Source organism: Diospyros lotus, chromosome 1 (assembly GCF_014633365.1).
Source record: "Diospyros lotus cultivar Yz01 chromosome 1, ASM1463336v1, whole genome shotgun sequence".
NCBI lineage: Eukaryota > Viridiplantae > Streptophyta > Magnoliopsida > Ericales > Ebenaceae > Diospyros > Diospyros lotus.
In genome coordinates this window covers 25143835-25162208 of record NC_068338.1, presented here as the reverse complement: position 1 = coordinate 25162208, position 18374 = coordinate 25143835, and the positions used below count along the sequence as shown (strand labels likewise).

The following is an 18374-nucleotide window of genomic DNA, read 5'->3' as shown; positions in this document are numbered from 1 at the left end:
GTAGTTTTTAATCTACAAAACCAAACGGCTTGATGGTAATGTAAATGGTTAGTTTCCAACCATTTACACTTCTCTCTTCGATGTCGGGCCCTTTGCACATCTCTTCCCCTGATTGTTCCCAGTGGCTCCCAAGTGCTGATGGTGCCTTTTCAGTGCTTTCTGTGATGAAGGCCTTGCAGAATAGGCGTAATCGGTCCCTGGTATCATCTTATTTGACATGGATCAAGAGTCATCTCCTATGTTTTTAATCTTTGGCTTGTTATTAAGGAGTGTTTGTCCACTTTTGGTCGTCTCAATCTTTATTTGTTTTTTTCTACTTCTGATGAGAGCCACAACCATGTGTTTTTTGCTTGTTCTTTTTCTTGGTATGTTATTTCTCTTTTTAGATGTCAAGTGAAATTTTCCTGACCTTGGGATAGCTAGTCTCGTGAGATTTTCGTGGCCGCTCATAAATGGCATGGTAAATCCCTTTAGACAATAGCGGCTAGGCTTACACTTTAAGCAACTATCTATTTCATTTGGCAAGAGCGCAATAGTTGTTGCTTTCGTGATAATGAGAGCTCCCTTTTTCAGCTTGCTTCCCAGATCCAAACCTCAGTTTGGTCCCGATTAGCTTCGATGTGCTTCCCTTCATACTCTGCAAAGGTTAGCTTTATGTCTATTTTTTGCCCTTTTCGCCTTCTTGCCTGTTTTTAGTCCGTTCTTCCTTTTTTGCTATGATGTTTCTTCATATGCTTTTAATCTCGTGGTGTGTGAATTTGTTTTTTTTTTTTGGCAAGTCCTTTGGTTGGGCTATCCCTTGGGTCATAGATTTCCTTTTGCTCCCCCTATGTACATGAGGGTATGTTCCGAAATTCTGTGGTGGTTTCAGGGGTTGAGCCTATTTTTGTTAGGAGAAATTCTATTCACAACCCACATTATTACTTTTCATAGCCCATCCCACCAAAATTCACTAACATTCTTTAAAAATCCTATTTTACCCTTCACAGCCACTTACAGCCACAACCATCTTCATTCATTTTTACTCCCCATAGCCCACAATCGCACACACCCATCTACACCATCTCTCTCTCACACACCCATCTCTCCATCTATCTATCTCTCTCTGTTCCCCGAATACATACACACAAATATATATATATATATATACACACACACACACACAAACTGTTAGATATTATGATATGATCATATGCAGCGAAAAAATAAAATTTGATTTTATTGGTATCACGTTTTTCAAATCTTATAGTTTAAATTGAAGACACAAAACGAAAAGTTATCTCGAAACAAAATCTGATTTCGTAGCCGATAACCCGCCTGAAATCTCCCATGCGTAAGATGCCGAGTCGATCCACCTGAAACTGTTAAAGACTCCAATAGACTTGAGAGAAAAAGGGATACGAAAATTTTCTCTAAAATTTTCGTAGAAAATTTCCATTTTGATTCAATTGATTAATCTCATGGATTCTGGGTTTAATGTCATATTAATAGACAAAACCCTAAAACCCTAAGTGCTATTGGACCGGGTTTTAGGTGTTAGCAAAAAGCCCAATCTAACTTTATAATTAAATAAATAAATAATCATATTAATTATCCTTATTTATCTAATAAATAATTGCACTTATAATTTAGTAATTCTATAATTACTAAATTTACCCATTTCCTTTTAAAATGATTTCTATTGGGTGAGACTTTCTGGATTCACAATTAAATTGGAAAAGAGAATTAATCAATTATTAATTCTCGTAAATCATAAGTGACATTTAACAAAATGTCATGATTACCCAATTTAATGTGAAGCGGAATGTGAACCTTACACTACAGTGTCTTGTAATACAATCCCTTTATCATCTTATATCCCGACGAGATATGAGATCACGGTCAACGGCTCAAATCTCTCGATCTTGTCATATGACAAAATTCAATAATCACACTCGACTAATATGAGACAACCTCTATGGAATCCAAATTCCGTTGTCAGATTACCTTGGCCAAGGATTTATCGTCAAGTGACCACTGGATTGCATAGGATATCTTCGTCATATATCTCGAGGTGATAGATTTCATGTCTGATGCACACATACCTCATGTGTTACTGAACTAGACACATAGATACGTATGACTATCACTGATTATGACAACCATATAATATTATTGATATCCTAATCCACCAACACACAGATATTTATGTCATCTCAGGTCTAATGACTAATGTAAATCCATAGTTAATATTGAATCATTGACCCGTGAGATAAAACCCATGTGATTCAATATTATCAATCTCGTTCAGTGAACTCGTTCCTATAACGAGCACCTACTCGTCTTCCTTTCGTATCTCATATAGAGTGGTACAAGACCCACCAATCTTATCTTTCGGTATCTTATATCGAATAAGGAGGAACATGATGTGCCGGCCTTTGCGAGTTGCTAATTATCCGGGTTAGGAACTCTATGGCTAGGAACATATTTATAGTATAATGTATTATGGATTATCCATCTCGATTATTCTTAACAATTAAGAATGGTATCTATTCCTTATTATGCTAAAGGATATTTGTATGTTCAATTCAAACCATATTGCAATTTAAATTAAACATAAAACTTGCCATTAAATAGAGTTTAAAGAATTACAAGATCAACTCTTATTGTGTCACTAGAACTGGTCTTAAGGGCTTATATCTAACATAAATACACCTATACACACACACACACACACGAAAATGCATGGCCGCGGCCATGGAACCTGTGTTTCCCCACTGCTGGCAGTCGGGGAACATTGAGTTTCTGACTTCTGTGTGTGTGTGTGTATTTGGGGGATAGAGAGAGAGAGAGAGAGAGAGAGAGAGAGATGGAGAGATGGGTGTGTGAGAGAGAGATGATGCAGATGGGTGTGTGTGACAGTGGGCTGTGGGGAGTAAAAAGGAATGAAGATGGTTGTGGCTGTGGGTTGCTATGAATGGTAAAATAGGATTTTTAAAGAATGTTAGTGAATTTTAGCGTGATGGGCTATGAAGAGTAATAATGTGGCTGTGAATATAATTTTCCTTTTGTTAGTTGGAGACCTCTGCATGTGAAGTGTAATACCCCAAATCTTTATGAAATTGCCATGTAATTTAGATGAGTTTAAAATATCGAAAAATAACTTGATAGTAAAAATAAATTGCTAAATCGATTGGAGGGAGTACCCCGGGACTTAGATGCCTAAAGAAGATGGTACATCAGTATCGAGTATTCCAAGATAAGATTTATGGCATCAAAAGAAATTGGATTTGAAACGATTTTCGGTACAGCTAGGATTCAGGTTGAGGAACCGAATGATGGTAAGGGATTCTCGGGAAGTCAACGGGACCCCAAATGGGGCTATATTAAATATAAGAAAAAACCTTAAGAGGTTTCGAGAAGAAACATAAAGATTTTCGGTCAGCATATGATCCTACGTATAATCGGGCCTAAGTGTAATTTATTAATTTTTGTTGAGAGAGGTCTAAACGATGGTTTTTCTTTGTTTTCGGGGGTGGAATGAAAAGTTTAGATCTTATGAGGCTTAGTGGGACAGTTGGATAATTCAGGGGCTTGTGGATAAGGGCCAAAATGTAAAAAAAAGTTTCAAGGGGGGCTAAAATGTAATTTTCAAAAATCTACTCAAGCATGGCAGATCTGGCCGCAATTTTGGCAGCCCAATCTCGTCAGGGCATGGTGATTAGTGGTTAATTTTGTAAAAATTTTGTTATAATTATACCCTTCTTTTGATCTTAAAAATGGTTTAAATTAGATATTAATATATATTTTATGGTTATATGCAAGTTTAAATTGAAAAATGAATGAAATGAAATTTTAAAGTAAAATTTAATAATAATAATAATAATATATAAAATTATATATAATACATATACATCATTATATAATATAATCTAATATATATATATATGTGTGCCATGTGTAATACATATATATAATATATAATTTATTAATAACATTAAATTATTATTATTATTTTTTTTTTTTTTAGGCATGAAGAATTCAAGCCCATGAAGATTTAAAGTCCATGAAGACATCAAATCCATGAAGAAATCAAACCCATGAAGAAATCAAGCCCATGAAGATTTAAAGTCCATGAAGACATCAAATCCATGAAGAAATCAAGCCTATGAAAAATTCAAATCCATGAAGAATTCAAGCCCATGAAGAATTAAGGCCCAATTTGAGCAACCCATGGAAGATATTATTTGGAGAAGGCCCAAGGATTATTTTTAATCCTAATAAAGATTAAAAAACCAATTTATAGAAATCTATTTTTATTTTTTATGTGAGAGCTTTATTAGGTATGTTTTTTAGCTAAAATCCATTTAACTATTAGGTGGATATTATAGCTAAAATCCATTTAACTTTATGAGTGCTTTATTAGGTATGTATTTTAGCTAAAATCCATTTAATATTAGGTGTGTATTATAGCTAAAATCCATTTAACTTTAAGTGTGTGAGTGCCCATTAGATATAATTATGTCTAATTGAATAATTGAAATTGTGTGGTTTGTATTGCATCTTGTGGCCTATAAATAGCTCACTTGATTGCATTTGTAAGTGTGATTATTATTCTTGAATCAAAGTTTAGTTATTTCCTTAGAATTCTCTCTTTGAGAATTGCTTTTGTTCTCTCTCATTTTCTTTAGTATTTTCTCTTGTGATCTTACTTTCTTCCTTTCTTCCTTTCTTCTTTTAAATTCTTATGTCATTTATTATTACTTTATTATTCACCGCCTAAATGGACGGTTAGTTTATGCCTTTAAATTCTTGCAATTTTAATTCTTGTCATTTAATTGTTCATCGCCTAAATGGACGGTTAGTTTATGCCTTTAAATTCTTGCAATTTTAATTCTTGTATTTTAATTATCTACCGTCTAAATGGCCGGTTAGTTTCTTCTATTTTAATTCCTGTCATTTAAATTCTGTTATTTAAATTATGTCATTTAAATTGTTGTCAATTAATTTAATAGAGATGAGTAGCTAAATCTAATCTTGGGTTAAGGCAAGGACAGTGTCTAACGCCAATGATTCCCAAAGAAAGCTACGCTTTAAATGAGTAACATTGGTTTAAACTTCAATATGAGTGTGTTTTGATTATTGAAAAATCACTAGGTTTGGATTGGAGCGTAAGCCTAACTTAGAGCTTTCATGTCACGCATGAGAGTTACTAGAACTGGAAACGCTATCATACCCAAACCCGGATGATTAATTTAGTTGTTTTGTGTATTAATTGTAATTAAATTTATGGTAGTTTTTTTTTAAATTAGAATCCCGCATATCATGTATGGGGATTGCTTAAACTAAAGCTATCATTATCTTTAATTGCATTTAATAACAAATCCTCATATATGAAATTAAATTAATGTTGCTAATCTTTTATGCTAATATTTGGGAATCAACGGGTTGGCACTGAAATTGTCTTAACTCAAGTACTTTCCAATTTCATATTCTCACGTTTAGTATTTATTTCAACTTCTGTCTTGCTTTATTTTCTAGTATTTGTTATCTAAAAAAAATTATAAAAAATCATGTTATCAATCCATCTAAATGCGTGTGCGTGTGTGTGACATTCTTTTTTTTCTTTTGCCATAAATAAATCTCTCAGTGGACGACCTGGACTTATCCAGAAAGTATAAATTTAAATTTGAACTACAACTGCACTCGTACACTGACGAGTATAAACCTCTCGCCTAAATAAATAAATAAAATATAAAATTTTTATTGTGTTTCGTTTTGTGTTTTAATTGCAGGGTGAGAGTGCAGTCAAATTTTGGCGCCGTTGCCGGGGAGATTGAGGCAAAAACAAAAAGAAAAAAAAAATATAAGAAGAAGCATCTCCTGATAAATTCGGTAACTCTGTTTCTTTTTACTTTATTTTTGTTTGTCCATTGTGTATGATACTTAGGTCTGGTAGAACTGTAGAAAATCAATCGCTCATGTCTCAACACAATGAGAACATACCACTTGCACACAACATGTCTGCACGTGGTAGTGACCACGGTGACCCTGATCCCATTGATCAGGAGATGATCAGACCCCTCAGAGAGTATCTTCATCCTCCTAGGCAGACAACCCCCTCTTGTATTATTCTTCCCATCAACCACCATAGGTTTAACTTCAAACCTGGCACAATCCAATTGTTGCCAACTTTTCATGGCATGGATTCTGAAAATCCATATACTCATATGAAAGAATTTGAGGAAGTATGTAGCACTTGCATGGACCATACAGTAAATGAGGATGTCATCAGATTAAAACTCTTTCCATTCTCACTGAAAGATAAGGCAAAAATATGGTTAAGCACTCTCTCACCTAGATCTATAGGAACTTGGAGAGAAATGCAAACAACTTTCTTAAAAAAATACTTCCCTGCCAACAGAACTGCTACTCTTCAAAGACAAATCATGAACTTTGCCTGTAAACCAAATGAGAATTTTGCTCAAGCGTGGGAAAGGTTTAAAGACCTTCTTCACACTTGTCCGCACCATGCTTTTGAGTAATGGAGAGTGGTCAGTTTCTTTCATGATTCACTCACTCCACAATTGAAAATGCTAGTTTCTACAATGTGCAATGGAGAATTCTATGAGAAGACTCCAGAAGAAGCTTTCCACTTCTTTGACACATTGGCTGAGAATACAAGAAACTGGGAAGTTGGTCCAACATCTGCTCTTGATTCAAGAGAAAATCCACAACCTAGAGGGAGATACCAACTAAGTGAGAGTGATGATTTAAATGCAAGACTAACTGCTTTAACAAAGAAAGTTGAAAACATGCAACCCAAAAAGGTGCAATCTGTTAATCAAGTGGAAGTAAAGTGTGTTGTGTGTGATGCAATAGATCATTCAACTGAAGAATGTCCTACCCTACCTGCTTTCAAGGAGGTATTGTATGGGCAGACTAATAACAATCATTCACACAACTTTGAGGGGAGACAAAATCAAAATCAGAGTGGAGCCTATTATGGGAATAATCAGAACTACAATTCATACCATCCCAATAATAGAAATCACCCCAATTTTTCTTGGAGAAATGATTTTGGAAATCATTCTCAACCTCCCTTCCCTGCACAACAGCACACTTTCCAACAAAATCAAGGTTCTTCATCCAATACTTATCAACCTCCTCATAGGAGATCTTTGGAAGATACCTTGCACCAGTTCATCCAAAGTCAAACAGGTATCAACAATCAGGTTGCTCAGCTTGTCAAAAATCAAGACCAAACAAATAGAGCTGTAGAAGACATTAGGAGCCAGTTGACCAAAATAACACAAACATTGAGTGTGAGAGAACCCGGAAGGTTTCCATCCCAAACTAATCCTAACCCAATTAGACAAACCAACCAGGTAGAAGCTTCAAATAGTGAAACCAACACTCATGAACAAGTGCAAGCAGTGACTGCCCTAAGAAGTGGAAGAATAATTGAGAAACCAACTGATCCTAGGATAAACCAACATGTTGATGAAGAAAAAGAACCAAAAGATTATGAATCCACCGTGGAAAAAAATGAAAAAAATGAAAAAAATGAAAAACAAAAAGAAAATGAGAAAGAAATTCAATACAGGCCCAAACCACCTTTTCCACAAAGGTTGAATCATTTGAAAAAAGAGCAACAAAATACAGATATATATGAAGTGTTTAAGCAAGTGAGAATCAACATCCCGCTGTTAGATGCAATCAAACAAACACCTTCATATGCAAAATTTTTGAAAGATTTGTGCACTGTCAAAAGAAAAACAAATGTGCATGAAAAGGCATTCTTGACTGAACAAGTCAGCGCCATTCTCCAATTGAAAACTCCTCCCAAATACAAAGACCCAGGCTGTCCAACCATTACATGCATCATAGGAAGTCAAAAGGTTGATCGAGCACTCTTGGATTTAGGAGCTAGTGTCAATTTGTTGCCATACAGTGTGTATCAACAGTTGGGATTAGGTGAGCTTAAACCTACTAGAGTGACCCTTCAGCTGGCTGATCGATCAGTCAAAGTTCCACGAGGAATTGTGGAGGATGTTCTGGTACAAATCGATAAGTTCTACTTTCCAGTGAACTTCATCGTTTTGGACACCCAGCCGCATCAGGGGCCTCAACCTCCTGTGCCAGTCATCTTAGGTCGACCATTCCTTGCCACATCAAATGCCATCATCAACTGTAGGAATGGTGTGTTAAAGCTATCTTTTGGGAACATGACTGTAGAAATGAATATCTTTAGGGTAGCCAAACATCAGGACACTGAGAGTGAAGTGGAGGAGGTAGACTTGATCCAAACACTGACCAATGACTGTTTTGAAGAGTTCATGAGAAGACCCAAAGAAGGAAATCAAGATCTTGAAGAAATAAAAGAAGTGGAAGTCATAAGCAAAGAAAGTGAGAAGCCTACATGGATGCCTGGTTTAGAGCCATTAAGAAACTTGGACAGTAAGCTCATGGCTCCTGATAGCCATCAGTCCACGCCTGAGAGAAAGCCATTGCCCAGTGATTTGAAGTATGTCTTTCTAGGAGAAGGGGAAGCATTCCCAGTGGTGATCTCTTCAAGTTTGACACCTCAGCAAGAGCAACAACTGATAGAAGTTCTAAAAGCACACAGGAAGTCATTAGGATGGACCATTTCAGATTTGCAAGGTATTAGCCCTTTGATCTGTACTCATAAGATATTCTTGGAAGAAGGAGCAAAACCAGTTAGGCAAATGCAAAGGAGATTAAATCCCAACATGAAAGAAGTTGTCAGAAAAGAAGTGCTTAAGCTATTGGATGCTGAAATAATTTACCCAATCTCTGATTCTAAGTGGGTAAGTCCAACACAGGTAGTACCCAAAAAGTCTGGAGTCACTGTTGTAAAAAATGAGAACAATGAACTGATTCCCACGCGCATCCAGACAGGATGGCGTATGTGCATTGATTATAGAAAGCTCAATTCTGTGACAAGGAAAGATCATTTTCCTTTGCCTTTCTTGGATCAAGTTCTGGAGAGAATAGCAGGCCAAGCCTACTATTGTTTCTTAGATGGCTACTCAGGGTACAATCAGATAGAAATTGCACTAGAAGATCAAGAGAAGACAACTTTCACATGTCCATTTGGGACATTTGCATACAGGCGCATGCCATTTGGGTTATGCAATGCTCCAGCCACCTTTCAAAGGTGTATGATGAGCATTTTCAGTGAAATGGTTGAGCAGATTGTTGAAGTATTTATGGATGACTTTTCTGTTTATGGAAGTAACTTTGAGGCCTGTTTGGAGAATCTGAAAAAGGTTTTAGCAAGATGTGAGGAAACAAATCTGATACTCAATTGGGAAAAATGTCACTTCATGGTGAAACAGGGCATAGTCTTGGGGCACATCGTTTCATCTAGGGGGATGGAGGTAGACAGATCAAAAATTGAAACAATTCAAAAACTCCCCATCCCTAGGAATGTGAAAGACATCAGAAGTTTTTTGGGACATGCAGGGTTTTATAGGAGATTCATTGCTTCCTTTAGCACTATAACAAGACCCTTGTGCCATTTGTTGTCTCAAGATGTTCCGTTTGAATGGAGTCCTGCCTGTCAAAATGCTTTTGATAAATTGAAAGATGCACTCATTTCAGCACCTATCATTCAGTCCCCTGATTGGTCCCTCCCGTTTGAACTTATGTGCGATGCTAGTGATTATGCGGTAGGAGCTGTGTTAGGGCAGAGGAAGGATAAGAAACCTCATGTGATATATTATGCTAGCAAAACTCTTAATGAGGCACAAAAGAATTACACAACTACAGAGAAAGAGTTACTAGCAGTTGTCTTTGCCCTGGACAAGTTTCGATCTTACCTCGTAGGGTCACTAGTGATCATTTTTACTGATCACGCTGCTCTGAAGTATTTGTTCACAAAGCAAGATGCAAAACCCCGTCTGCTCCGATGGATCTTACTCCTGCAAGAGTTCAACATTGAAATCAGAGACAAGAAGGGAGTAGAAAATGTGGTGGCTGACCATTTGTCAAGGATTCCAAGTCAAGATCTCACACAATTTGATGAACCAATTCATGACAATTTCCCTGATGAGCAACTGTTTAAAGTGAATGTTATTCGTGCATCATCTGTTGTCCCTTGGTATGCCGACATTGCGAACTACCTGGCAACTGGTTTGATCCCAGACCATTGGAGTAAGCAAGATAGGAATAAATTCTTCAGAAAAGTCAGAACCTTCTTTTGGGATGAGCCCTACCTCTTCAAGTATTGTCCTGACCAAATCATCCGTAGATGCATACCCGATCATGAGCAACAAAGTGTTATCAATTTCAGTCATACTCTTGCATGTGGAGGCCATTTTTCTGTCAAGAAAACAGTTGCAAAAATTTTTCAGAGTGGATTTTATTGGCCGACACTGTTCAAGGATGTGTACAAGTTCTGCTCAAATTGTGATCGATGTCAAAGGTTAGGAAGTCTGTCAAGGAGAAACATGATGCCATTACATCCGATCCAAGTGTTAGAAGTTTTTGACTGTTGGGGTATGGATTTTATGGGCCCATTTGTCAATTCATTTGGTCATGAATATATCTTACTTGCTGTTGACTATGTGTCCAAATGGGTAGAAGCAATCCCGGCCAGAACAAATGACCATAGGACTGTCGTGAAATTTTTGAAAGAAAACATATTCAGTCGATTTGGGATGCCACGAGCAATCATCAGTGATGGGGGTTCCCATTTTTGTAATAAAGTTGTGGCAGGATTAATGAAGAAATATGGTGTACTGCATAAGGTTGCAACACCATACCATCCCCAAACCAATGGTCAAGCCGAGCTAGCCAATAGGGAGATTAAGCGCATATTGGAAAAGACTGTTGCTGCTAATCGTAAGGATTGGTCCTTAAGACTAGTAGACGCTCTTTGGGCATACAGGACAGCTTACAAAACAATTTTGGGAATGTCTCCCTATAGGCTAGTATACGGTAAATCTTGTCATCTGCCGGTGGAAATTGAGCATAAAGCATATTGGGCAATTCATAAGATCAACAAGAGTCTAACTGAAGCAGGCTTATCCAGGAAGCTCCAATTGAATGAACTTGAGGAAATTCGGAATGAAGCATTTGAAAATGCACGATTGGCCAAGGTTCGCATGAAAGAGTTACATGATCGGCACATCATTCGAAAAAGCTTTCAGGTAGGGCAACAGGTACTCTTGTACGATTCTCGATTGCATCTATTCCCAGGAAAATTGAAGTCTCGATGGGTCGGCCCTTTTGTAATCAAGTTCATCTCAGGATATGGGTCATTTGAGATAGAAAATCCGGAGTCAGGACAGCTTCTAACAGTCAATGGTCATAGGTTGAAACCATACCAGGGTAGTGTTGAGGAGAATGAAGGAGTTGTGGATTTGGATGATCCACCATCATCTGATGAATAAGGGAAGTTTCATGTCGTCTGGGAATCTGACGTTAAAAGACCACCTTTCCATTTAGGTTAAATGGATGTTTATAGATCTGAAAAAAAAAAAAAATAAAAAAAAATAAAAATAAAAAAAATAATAATAATAATAATAATAAAGAAGTATATATATAAGTTGTTCATTTTCTGCATTACTTAATTAACTTTGATTCAAATAGTGTTTCTCTGTATGCAGTCTAAATAAAAATTTTTCCATACGAGTTCATGTATTGAAGACCGTCAGGTATGCCTATCTTCTATCCTTTTATTGCCGATTGAGGACAATGCGCAATTTAAGTTGGGGGGTAAGGTGTACTTATTGATTTATTAGTGAAATAATTTTGATTGACTTGATAATATTGTCTTGTGTGATATATATGATTTTATTGGGCCCCTACTAAAAAAAAAATAAATAAAAAAAAAATAAAAATTTACCAAAAAAAAAAAAAATTAAAAAAAAAAAAAAAAAATTTGAATTGAGAGAGACAGAATTGACGCTGGTGGTAGCTATCTTTTCTTGGGCAGTGCAATCACACTGCCCTATAAAGGATAAGGCACACTGCCAAATGTTGAAAAATAAGGCACCAAGCGTTGAAAAAGAGACGCCAAGCCTGACCCTATAATTGTGACATGTCTCGACTCGAGTGTAGAATAGTGATGACCGTTGCTCTATAAGAGACTCCATATCTGTATGAGGCAAGTCACCCTTCTTGAGCTCAATCTTCTCTCCTTTGTGTTATCCTCCGATCAGGTACTCTCATCCCTTTTGCAAAGTTTATAGTTCTTTACTTTCTTTTCAGTATAGTTATTTAAAAAAAAAAAAAAATGGATTTTTATCTCTCAAAAATTCACAAATACTATCCATCTCTCCCACAGAATGATTTGAAAAAGATTTATGCTGCTAGGTGTGAAAGACTTAGGCTGTTGATGCATAATAACATTCCTGAAGATATTCGTTGGCTGATCGAAGCAAAAGTTCGATTAGCTGGTGAAACTTCACCGAGTTTTAAGCACTTTCCAGGTTTAGGGAAGAGTAGTTTTTCGAAGAAAAGAAGAGCGAAAAGAGTGAATGGTTGTTACAAATGTGCTCGATGGACCTGTAACACACGATGCAAATCTGTGGGGTTTACGTCCATAAATCGAGAAGATAAAATTAGTTTCATAAAGGATGGACTGAGTAAGGAGTCTTTGGATGATATCCGATTGACTCTTGAGACGCATCCATGTGGAATAGTGCAAAGAGAACTTCTTGCTTTATGGACCCAGTTCAGAAGTGACCACCAACGCTATAGTCTTGGGAATCTGACTAAAAACGACCCTGTTTGCCAATCTATAAGAAAATTGGATGGGAAGCTTATCCCCGCTTCATAGAAAGTGTTTAAGCCGTTTCTGGACGTAAAACCAGAGGAAGATGTGAGCCACAATCACAACTACTTATACATACGCATGATTTTTGTTTGTATTTATTTCTTGTTGAATTGTTGTATAGCTACTTTTGATCGCTAAATCTCTTTCCAGGGCATACAAAAGGAACAAACATGGAAGGTCAGTTAGTTCGTCGAATCAAAACCATATGTGTACTTTGTGGCTCTCAACTTGGGAGTGATATTTGTTACGCACTTGCAGCAAGCGAACTAGGCAAAAAATTAGGAGAGAAAAAAATTAATTTGGTATATGGAGGGGGAAGTCGTGGATTGAATGGTTATGTTTCACAAGCTGTACATCTTGGAAATTCATCTGTGGTAGGTGTAATGCCATTCCCTTTAGCTGAACCACATATTTCTGGGATTACACGCGGTCAACTTATAGAAACGACTTCTATGTCTGAGCGTATGGCTTGTAAGATTTATCAGTCAGACGCCTTCATTGCTTTACCAGGAGGTTTTGGAACACTTGAAGAAATGTTTTGTATAATCTCCTGGGCCAAGAGTAATCTCCATACCAAACCCATTGGACTTTTAAATGTTAACCATTTTTTTGATGGGTTGCTCTCTTTTCTTGATCAGGCTGTGGATCAAAAGTTCATTTCTCTTTCAGCAAGAAAGATTCTCATTTCCGCATCCACCATTGATGAGCTGCTAGAAAAATTACACACTTATGTTCCACAGCACGATCCTTATGAGCCTTGGATAGACTGGTCTAAGGTAATTAGTAACAAGCGCCAAAGGGGTCCGATTAATTTAGATTTATCACTGTGAGAAATGCTCTTTATTAAGATGGCTGAGTAAGGAGTACTTTTTGTACTCTTGAGACGCATTTTAAGTATTGAACAACTTGCAGGATTTTTCTTGGTTGTGTTCTTAAAAAAAAAAAAAAAAAAAAAAAAAAAAAAAAAAAAAAAAACTGTGGAATGTTGTTAGGCAAAGTCTTTGATAAGATGGCTGAGTAAGGAGTACTTTTTGTACTCTTGAGACGCATTTTTTTATCTTATGACTTGCATGGAATTTTTATTTTGGTGTGAAAATATAAATATATATATATATGGTATGCTCATTTGTTGTTTAAGTTTTAGCAGTTCACAGCAAATCTATGGACTTGTGGAGTTACAGGTATTCCTAACAACCCTAGTTTATTACTGCAATTCAAGTTGGGGGGTGTAAGGTCTAATTATGAATTATCTGGTTCATATTTAACTGTGAGTTTGCTATTGCTAGTTTGTAGTATTGTGTGATTTTGATTATCTTTATCTGCTCTTATTAAAAAAATAAAAAATAATAATAATAATAAAAAAAAAAATTATGTGTTTTAAATAATGCTATTCCTAAAGCTTGAAGTTATGCACTGATAGCCGGTTAAGTTTGCAATACAAAACATGAATGCATTGATTTCTTATTTGAAAACGTATATGCATTAGAATAAGTAATTTGCATTCATCGGGGATTCAAAATTTAAAAATTAGTTATCGGTCATAAAGTCAAAGGTAACAGTAATTAGCTGATTAGTACACTGTATGATCTCTCAACAAAAGTGGAGACTATTACCCAAGTGAGTGTTTGAGCCTAATAACCGTTAATTCTGAGTGAAATAACACTTACTCTAAATATGCTTTATTGTTTATCTTATCTTTTCAATGGCTTCAAAACATCAATTCGCATTGAATGTCTAGTATGATAACGGATAAGTTTGACTGGTTTCAAACTCTGAATTAGATGACTGAGTATCATCGTTTTGTAGAAGCATGATAGGGGGATCAATTTCTTTCATTTTGAGCTTATTAAACCTTTTTCTTTCTTTAAATTAACCTCCTTTGGTAGCCCTTTTGAGCCATTTGTAGTACAACTTTCTTCGCTACCTTCGTTTTACCCAAAACAATATGAATTTTGACCAACCTGGTGTGTTTTTGGGAATTAATCTGTCTTTCTATTTTCATATTTAAAGAGAAAAAAAAAAAAAAGAGAGAAAAAAAAAAAGAAAGAAAAAAAAAAGTGAAAAAAAATGGGGCAACTTCTCTTAGCTATTCAGCATAACTGCTTAAAAAAAAAAAAAAAAAAAATCCCGACACACACACTTTCCATAATCTACCTTTTCTTTGACAACCCGTATTAACCTCATAGCCCCATTACAATCCAGTCTGGTCCCATTTTATGCTATAAATCATGTGATCTCAGAATTCGAGTTTGGAGTAGGGAATCATGTTTAAATTCAGAAGTTACTCATCTAGAGCATTATTCCAATCATGAAGCTATATCAATTTCCTTGTTCTTTCATGAAAATACGTTCCTTGTATTTGGGATGACACTGAGTTTTGAACTTGTTCTGCATTTACTCTTATAACGGTGCACCCCCTTGTGTGTACACCTGAGAAATCCTTTTTATTGGAGGGAAAATCCATAGTGAGATTTGAGTCAAAACTTCAAGAGAGTAAGTCTGTGTGTTGGTCATCCTAATTGCTATTCCTGAGATTGTATGATCTTTAACCAAAAATCTGATTTAGAATGCTAAATTATTTATTCAATTTTATGCATTTCGATTTCAAATTTGAAATTTTTACATTCATACAGTTATTAAAACTTGGCATGTGTATAGTCTGATTGCTAAGGGACTAGCAATGTTTAAGTTGGGGGGTATGATTAGTGGTTAATTTTGTAAAAATTTTGTTATAATTATACCCTTCTTTTGATCTTAAAAATGGTTTAAATTAGATATTAATATATATTTTATGGTTATATGCAAGTTTAAATTGAAAAATGAATGAAATGAAATTTTAAAGTAAAATTTAATAATAATAATAATAATATATAAAATTATATATAATACATATACATCATTATATAATATAATCTAATATATATATATGTGTGCCATGTGTAATACATATATATAATATATAATTTATTAATAACATTAAATTATTATTTTTTTTTTTTTTTTTTTAGGCATGAAGAATTCAAGCCCATGAAGATTTAAAGTCCATGAAGACATCAAATCCATGAAGAAATCAAACCCATGAAGAAATCAAGCCCATGAAGATTTAAAGTCCATGAAGACATCAAATCCATGAAGAAATCAAGCCTATGAAAAATTCAAATCCATGAAGAATTCAAGCCCATGAAGAATTAAGGCCCAATTTGAGCAACCCATGGAAGATATTATTTGGAGAAGGCCCAAGGATTATTTTTAATCCTAATAAAGATTAAAAAACCAATTTATAGAAATCTATTTTTATTTTTTATGTGAGAGCTTTATTAGGTATGTTTTTTAGCTAAAATCCATTTAACTATTAGGTGGATATTATAGCTAAAATCCATTTAACTTTATGAGTGCTTTATTAGGTATGTATTTTAGCTAAAATCCATTTAATATTAGGTGTGTATTATAGCTAAAATCCATTTAACTTTAAGTGTGTGAGTGCCCATTAGATATAATTATGTCTAATTGAATAATTGAAATTGTGTGGTTTGTATTGCATCTTGTGGCCTATAAATAGCTCACTTGATTGCATTTGTAAGTGTGATTATTATTCTTGAATCAAAGTTTAGTTATTTCCTTAGAATTCTCTCTTTGAGAATTGCTTTTGTTCTCTCTCATTTTCTTTAGTATTTTCTCTTGTGATCTTACTTTCTTCCTTTCTTCCTTTCTTCTTTTAAATTCTTATGTCATTTATTATTACTTTATTATTCACCGCCTAAATGGACGGTTAGTTTATGCCTTTAAATTCTTGCAATTTTAATTCTTGTCATTTAATTGTTCACCGCCTAAATGGACGGTTAGTTTATGCCTTTAAATTCTTGCAATTTTAATTCTTGTATTTTAATTATCTACCGCCTAAATGGCCGGTTAGTTTCTTCTATTTTAATTCCTGTCATTTAAATTCTGTTATTTAAATTATGTCATTTAAATTGTTGTCAATTAATTTAATAGAGATGAGTAGCTAAATCTAATCTTGGGTTAAGGCAAGGACAGTGTCTAACGCCAATGATTCCCAAAGAAAGCTACGCTTTAAATGAGTAACATTGGTTTAAACTTCAATATGAGTGTGTTTTGATTATTGAAAAATCACTAGGTTTGGATTGGAGCGTAAGCCTAACTTAGAGCTTTCATGTCACGCATGAGAGTTACTAGAACTGGAAACGCTATCATACCCAAACCCGGATGATTAATTTAGTTGTTTTGTGTATTAATTGTAATTAAATTTATGGTAGTTTTTTTTAAATTAGAATCCCGCATATCATGTATGGGGATTGCTTAAACTAAAGCTATCATTATCTTTAATTGCATTTAATAACAAATCCTCATATATGAAATTAAATTAATGTTGCTAATCTTTTATGCTAATATTTGGGAATCAACGGGTTGGCACTGAAATTGTCTTAACTCAAGTACTTTCCAATTTCATATTCTCACGTTTAGTATTTATTTCAACTTTTGTCTTGCTTTATTTTCTAGTATTTGTTATCTAAAAAAAATTATAAAAAATCATGTTATCAATCCATCTAAATGCGTGTGCGTGTGTGTGACATTCTTTTTTTTCTTTTGCCATAAATAAATCTCTCAGTGGACGACCTGGACTTATCCAGAAAGTATAAATTTAAATTTGAACTACAACTGCACTCGTACACTGACGAGTATAAACCTCTCGCCTAAATAAATAAATAAAATATAAAATTTTTATTGTGTTTCGTTTTGTGTTTTAATTGCAGGGTGAGAGTGCAGTCACATGGCCAAGGATGGTCCAAGAGGTGTATGGGAGAAGCTATGGCAGGAGATTGGCCACGTGGGGTCAGTTTTGGCCTATAAATATCGAGGGTTCTTGGCCAATTTTTGTAAGCATCCCCGCTCGGATATCCACACCACCCGAACTACCCGAACGGGAGCGCCTACGGAAGGGAAAAATAATGAACACAAGGCCAAAACCACCCTAGCATGCATACACAAAAATAAGAACAGCGGAAGCAAAGCTAAACACATGCATATACTACGGGTATCCCGCTAGCACAGCGGTTACATGATAAATAAATAAACAAAGACTCCTGTGCCAACTTACACGAGGCTCGAGGAAAGACCTGGCACAATACAAAATAATAGAGTAAATCCTACTCAGACATCAGAGTTGACAGGGATTGACGGGACTGCCTATACACCATACCGACTCTGCCACTAAAAGATGACTCATTTGCAATGGCCCACGCTACCTCTACTCGGAATGATGGAAAAACAAAGTGAGTCGAGAGACTTAACAAGCATAAGGAAAGAAAGGCTGAAAGTTGTATAGATCTAATAAGCTCTCTCCCAGAACACCAACCCCCAAGCACACACAAGTCATGAGACGTTACAACACAATAGTATAGCATAATAAAAGCACATACCGGTCCTTGGGGCCCACACAAGACACACGACACCCAAGTCCCATACCAACCTGTCGCTGCCCTGGACGGTAACAAATACCTCCAGCATCCTGTGTGCGCTATCTCGAGTCGGTGCTTCCACCACCCGTGTGTCCGTGTCGGTACTCCCG

At 35.6% G+C, this 18374-nt stretch overlaps 1 protein-coding gene across 1 annotated transcript; it reads left to right on the top strand.

The window, feature by feature from the left end:
• Positions 1-8186: 8186 nt before the first annotated feature.
• Positions 8187-11459, top strand: LOC127798881 (uncharacterized). The gene is made up of 4 exons (XM_052332526.1): positions 8187-8814; positions 9538-9732; positions 9934-10311; positions 10558-11459. Exons 1-4 carry the CDS (start codon positions 8208-8210, stop codon positions 11397-11399), a joined length of 2022 nt encoding a protein of 673 aa, XP_052188486.1. The 5' UTR covers positions 8187-8207; the 3' UTR covers positions 11400-11459.
• The last annotated feature ends 6915 nt before the right edge of the window (positions 11460-18374 follow it).